Source organism: Bubalus kerabau, chromosome 6 (assembly GCF_029407905.1).
Source record: "Bubalus kerabau isolate K-KA32 ecotype Philippines breed swamp buffalo chromosome 6, PCC_UOA_SB_1v2, whole genome shotgun sequence".
In the NCBI taxonomy this organism is placed as follows: domain Eukaryota; kingdom Metazoa; phylum Chordata; class Mammalia; order Artiodactyla; family Bovidae; genus Bubalus; species Bubalus kerabau.
Window position 1 is genome coordinate 100,237,917 of NC_073629.1, and position 6,298 is coordinate 100,244,214.

At 54.5% G+C, this 6,298-nt stretch overlaps 1 protein-coding gene across 5 annotated transcripts in view; it reads left to right on the forward strand.

Annotated features, from left to right (window-relative positions):
* MKNK1 (MAPK interacting serine/threonine kinase 1) overlaps nt 1–5,265 on the forward strand; it is a 43,870-nt gene extending 38,605 nt beyond the window's left edge. For 4 of the 5 annotated variants that reach the window (XM_055585985.1, XM_055585983.1, XM_055585986.1 and 1 more), the window contains 4 exons: nt 373–567; nt 1,223–1,387; nt 2,573–2,616; nt 3,938–5,265. In XM_055585985.1, coding sequence (XP_055441960.1) covers nt 373–567; nt 1,223–1,387; nt 2,573–2,616; nt 3,938–4,187 — 654 coding nt within the window. In that variant the 3' untranslated portion in view covers nt 4,188–5,265. The remainder of the gene's footprint in view (nt 1–372; nt 568–1,222; nt 1,388–2,572; nt 2,617–3,937) is intronic. The other variant, XM_055585987.1, reaches the window with a different exon arrangement.
* Nucleotides 5,266–6,298: the final 1,033 nt, after the last annotated feature.

The window sequence follows — 6,298 nt, forward strand, 5'->3', positions numbered from 1 at the left end:
TGTGCTCCTGGGACATGGAAGTACCTGCTCACTGTGTGACTGTGTGCGGAGAGCCAGTGCAGGGAGAGATGCCTGGAGCTTCTTGACCAGGGGTCTCTGCGTACTGCAGAAGGACCTGAGAAGATCAGAGGGGTGACCTGGAACTAACCGGGCTGTGGATCATAGAGAATGCTAGGACTCAGGTGTCAAATGTCCAGTGACCCAGCTTTTCTAAGTGCCTTGGTGGCACCTAGCAAGCTCTCTGGCTGACTTTCCTGACAACTTCTTCCTCTGCAACTCCATCCTCTCGCTCAAGTCCCATCACAGTCCTCTCCCTGGACTGAGCCCGTCTCTTCTCTGCCATTCCCCCTTGCCCATGTCTGGCCCCCACAGTGCGGCTCTGCAGAATACATGGCCCCCGAAGTGGTGGAGGTCTTCACGGACGAGGCCACTTTTTATGACAAGCGCTGTGACCTGTGGAGCCTGGGCGTGGTCCTCTACATCATGCTGAGCGGCTACCCGCCCTTCGTGGGTCACTGTGGGGCCGACTGTGGCTGGGACCGGGGAGAGGTCTGCACAGTGTGCCAGGTGAGCCCAGGGCCCGCTGCGGGGTCAGGGGGTTGTGGGAGGCCAAGCAGGACAGGGCTCGGTGCTTGTGCCTGATCCGGAAGCAGGTGGATCGTGCCCTGTCCCTCTCTGGCCAAGGGCAGCCACCAGGTGAGATGGAGATAATCAGGCCCTTAGCCACTGAGGAGTTCAGGGGAGGTTGTTAGAGAAGATCACTCCTGAGCTGAGTGAGTCTTAGGGGCAGAGTCTGGACCCAGAGGAGGAGAGGCACAAAATGCAAGTAGAAGGAACAAGACGATTGAAGACAGGAGGTTTGTAACAGCTGCGTATGTCGAGGGAGGAGGAGGATGGATAAGGATGATGGTGAGGGGAGAGGAGCCCAGGCATCTGGATGGAGGGCTAAGGAATTGGGTGCCATTCTCTGGTTGCTCGTTCCTCACTAGCCGCCCACCTGGCCACCCAAGAAGAATAGCCATCGTAACCACCCAGGGTCTTCTGTGCAGTTTGACAATTCAGGGGAGGGGAGGGGTTGGGGAAGGAGCCCTGGTGGGAATTACCCAGGCCACCAGCTGCACCTGCAGCTGAGGGCGATTGGATCCATGTGATCAGACCATGACAGGTACACCCTGCCCATCCCCTGGCTGGTGTGGCCTCAGGAGGAATCTTATTTACCTAGAACAAGCTGTTTGAGAGCATCCAGAAAGGCAAGTATGAGTTTCCTGACAAGGACTGGGCTCACATCTCCAGCGAGGCCAAAGACCTCATCTCCAAGCTCCTGGTCCGAGATGCGAAGCAGAGACTGAGCGCTGCCCAAGTTCTTCAGCACCCATGGGTGCAGGGGGTGAGTTACCCAAGGAGAGGGCATTCACCTCTTCAGGCCTGCAGCAAAACCATGAGGAAGCTCTCACATCCCAGTGGCTGACCTCAGCTGAGGGGAGTCAGATGGCAGCTTCATCCCCTGTGCATAGAGAACTGAACTGACCTCTGACCTCACCCCATGCTGACCCCTTACAGATATCACTGACTTGGATCTAACCTTGGCCACACACTAAGCCCCTAGGTGACCCATGTGTCTCTGGAATGGACAGAAGCCTCTGGGAGATTCGCCACATGCTTCCCACCCTTGGCAGAGGCACACAGTCCAGGGAGCAGCCTGGCTGGGGGCACCGCCACTTACACAGAAGTGCCACTACCTGAGAGTGTGCAGAAGCAGGGCCTAGCCACCCTGCTTGCTGTGCGGCTGCACTGGGGGCTCATAACTTCTCCTGGTGCTGGGGTCTGGCTGCAGCTTTCCTGAGAGGCACATGCTGCTGTTTTCCCCAAGGAAGGATCCAAGTTTTCACTCAAAAACATTGTTAAGCATCCTCCTCAGTTAATCATGATAGCAGACCCTGTCCCTCCAAGGGGTCTGCCAGACCTCCTGTGATCTTACTGTCTCGTTGGTCTGCCAGGCCCTTGACCCTGGGGCTGGTTGCCAGCCCCAGTTACAAGTGGGGACCCAATCCATGGGTCTCCAAGTGGCTAATTCCAGCCACCCAAGAGCTGCTGTCTATACTGAGCATCTGCCACATGACAGGCTCTGGCAGTAGTGGGAGGAGCAGGACCAGGGTCCTATCTTCATGTTCTGATGGGGAGAGGGAACCAAGGGGACATGAGGATAGAATGGCAGATGCTTATCTAAAGTGCTCAGGGCACCACAGGACAAAGACCCACCTCTGCTTGGGACAGGGGTTGGGGGGCAGTAGGACAAGGGGAATGCCTCACGGGGATGTGACCTGGAGCTGGGGTCTCGGAGGGTGGTTAGGACTTCACCAGGGAGAGAGAGGGCTCTCCATGCAGAGGCAGCTGGGTTGGGTGCTGTATCTTGCTTACTGTCTCCTTGGAAGGTCTGACTGCCTGCATGCCTGGGCAAGTCCCTGTTCTGGGCCCGAAGCTCTAGTAAGCTGCCCCCTCTGCTGGCTTGGGTAGGGGCCGCACTTGAAAGAGGGGGCAGTGCTTACCCACACATCTGTCCTTCCCGTTCTAGCAAGCTCCAGAAAGGGGACTCCCCACGCCGCAAGTCCTCCAGAGGTAAATGCTCCTGTCACACTCAACTCCCTTCCTCATTTGGCTTTAACTTTTCCTTCAAGCTCTCAGCCATGCTGGGGCCAAGGTGGGGGACGTGGAGCCCATCTCTAAGCTCAGATGTCTGGCCTCCCTCTTCCCGCTTCTCTTCCTTGTCTCCCTCTACAGTAAATCTGCTCCCTCTCTTCTCTTCCACCTGGTTTCCCCTGCCCCAACGTCTTTAAGATCCCTCCCTAGGCTGTTTGCAGAAGAAAAACCTGTTTTGTGGATCCTCATGATTCGTAACTGGAAATCACTATTTACAGCCCAAAGCACACCAAGGTTTCCTTCTACTGCAGGGGGTTGTTAAAAGTAGCAGAAATCCGGGGCCGGGTAAGGCAGAGGGACCAAGAGTCATATACACTACTAGACAGACAATAATAACAGCCACTGTATAAGAAATACCACCCACCAGGTTTTGTACTAAGGGCTTTGCATGTGTTGTATCCCATAAGCTTTACAATAAATTTAAAAGAGGGATGTTCCTATTGCTCCCATTTTATAGATGAGAAAACTGAGGAATAGAAGTTAACTTAAGGGTGCAGTCCATAGGGCTGCAAAGAGTCAGACATGACTGAGCACACACGCATACACCCAGTAGCCTAGGGAGTGAGACTTTGAATCAGATCCGTTTGACGCTAGTGCCTTTTAACACCAGATCGTGTTCCCAATGAGCACTCCCTATTCCTCAAGAGCCAGGGCTAAAGACTCTGGGAGTCAACCTCCTGGCCAGTTTCTCAGAACTAAACAGGGAAGTCTTTCACTTTATAGTCACAAATCATTTGAGTCCAACTTGGGTTCCTCCCTGACTCTGTAGAGCTGCATCCAGAATCTTTGAGGCTCCAAACCTCAGGTCCAGCTTAGAATACTGATTCAGCAAACCCAGAGCTAGGTTCTGGGACTCAGACGTAAAGGCATAGCCCCTGCTCTTGGAGCCCCCTATCCTGACGGAGAGGGATGTATGTGGGTGAGTTTCATGTGCCGTGGCCCTTCCTCTGATGGAGCTGTGTGCAGAGCCCTGAGAGCTCAGAAGAGGGGGCTCTGGATAGAAGGGAGCGTTTGTCCCAGCTCTTTACTGTCCTTGAGGCTCAAAGCCTCTCTAGCCCCAGTGAGTCCGATTCCAAACCCATGCAAGAATCTCTTTGGGAAGAGCAACCTGTGCCAGCTCGGAAAAGTCCAGTGGGAGCACAGAACCGCAGCAGCTGGGGCGGGTGTCAAGGAGCTGGCCAGTGGACCCTGCTGAACTCTGCCTCCCTCTCTTCCGTGCTCCTCTCCCCCATCCCTGCAGGAATAGCAGCACAATGGACCTGACGCTCTTCGCGGCTGAGGCCATCGCCCTTAACCGCCAGCTGTCTCAGCACGAGGAGAACGAGCAGAACAAGCTGGCCGAGGAGTGTGAGGCGCTGGCTGAGGGCCTCTGCTCTGTGAAGCTCTCCCCTCCCTCCAAGTCCCGCCTGGCCCGACGGAGGGCGCTGGCCCAGGCAGGTCGCAGTGGAGATGCGCCACCCAGCCCGACACCCACAATGCCAGCGCCCTGACCTGCTCTGGGCCCCAGGCCTGCCAGGCCCTGCCACCCTGGAAACCTGTGAGAGGCCTGCTGTGCAGCTCCGTCCAGGCCTTTTCCTCCACGAAGGCTCTCATCCTCCTGTCCCCAGAGTCCTCAAGGAAAAAGCTTTTTCCAAAGCGAGGGAGGGTCGTCTTTGAAAAGGAAAGCAATCACTTGTCACTTTGCATAATGGCCTGCGGCAGGGACATCTCTTTACTGGGCTCCTGCCCACCTGCTCACCCGCCGTGGATGGAGGATCCAGCCCACTCTCACCACCAGGCAGCTGTAGGGCTGGGGCTGCGGCCTTCGGGGAGCCAGCCTTGAGAAGCGTCCATTGACAGAGGCTCTTCCCTCTCGCCGCACTGTCACCCGCTCTGGCGGTCCTTCCACCTTCATGTGTCCTCCGGACGTCCTCCCCCATGGCTAAGCGAAGCCATCCCCTCAATTCAGGAAGCCAGATCAGTCTTCCAGTCGATGGCGCAGAGAAGCACATAATCTTTCTTTGCTGTGACCAAAATGTGTCCCTCATTTATCATCCTCTTCCTTGTTTGGGGTTGCTGCTAAAGTCAGTATTATTTTGTTTTTAAAGATGCGGGGTTTTTTGTTTGTTTGTTTTTAACCACACTCTTCCAGCGGAGATGAGACTTTTAACTCCCCCTATGAGCCCATGGACTTTCCAGAGCTTTTGGCACTCACACTTCTCTCCTGAATGTCCATGCATTTGGAAGATGTTAATCAGCTATTTCTGTTACTCTTAACTGGTTTTAAGCTGTTCAGACAATGAGTGACTTAGAGACCAGTTTGTCTGCTGCTTCCTCCCTCAGGCCTGTTGCAGAGGGCAGTGCAGGTCTGGGGCAGTGAGGAGCTCTGTGCCTGATGTGGTGCGAGTTTGGAGGCTGCCCAGCCACCCTGGTTGGAGCCATGTGGTGTCTGCTGCTGGTGAGCACAGAGGCATATCCAGCATCAGATAGCTGAGCTGCTTAGTTACCCAAGAAAATTGATTTGCATATGTCATGTTTATATGGTGCAAGGACACATTGCACTTATTTTAATAAAACTGTTTTCAATTCTGGTGTCTTCCTGGTGGTCCTTTCTTCACCTGCAGTCCTGAAGAGGAGACAGGCCTTCTGGAGAGGGGCTGAGTCTAGCCGAGGGGGTGGGGTGCCTCTTGTCAAGACGTCTAAATACAGCACTTCATTGGATCCATGACACAAGGTGAAGGAGAGATCACTGCTTCTCTTTTTTAAGTGAGGAAATGAAATTCACCTACCATCTGTCAGTCTCTCACTCTGTGCCAGGACCCAGAGAGAAGTAGGAAGCAGCCTCTGCCTTTTAGGATCTCCCATCGGGTAGAAGAGGCTGTGTCAGCAGCCTTCACGCAAGCTAACCTCAAAGAGCACTTCGACACGTATACCCTGTCCCCAGCCCAGCCCACCCACCCAAGCAGAGCAGAGTCCCCTCTGTCTGAAGCAGCACTGTGCCTTCCTCGAGGCTCCATTGTGTGCCCAAGACTGTGTTTGTCCTCCCAGAGTTGGCAACAAAGAAAAACGGCACCTCCATCCATGTGTTTGTCTAGCAGAGGGCTTCTGTGCCCGTTGCCCTAGTAATCCTCAGAACCAGACTCAGAGGGCTGTTTGGGAAGGCCTTTAGAAATTCCCAAGGAGGATGTGAATTTGATCCCTAGTCAGGGAACTAAGATCCCACATGCTGAAGAGCAACCAAGCCTACCTGCCACAACTGAGCCCAGGCGCTCCTGACCATGTGCCGCAGCTAGCAAGTCCATGTGCCACAGCAAAAGGCCTGCATGATGCGATGAGAAACTGACCCAGCCAAATAAATAATCAAAAATTTTTTAAACATTTAAAGATACAAATTTTCCAAAAAAAATTCCCAAGGAGGTGGCAGAGGGAGGTCCGAGTGTCGGGCAGTCGACTGGGCTCTGCTGCTAGCTCTTCTCCCTGGGAGAGCGGGAAGCTGAGATGGGGTGCAGGGCTCTTTGCTGTGGGGGCGAGTCATGGGCCAGGCTGCCAGCTGTTCTGCACTGTGAACCCTCCGTGGTGACGAGGACGTACTTTCTGATGATGGTCATTTCTTTGCAGGAAC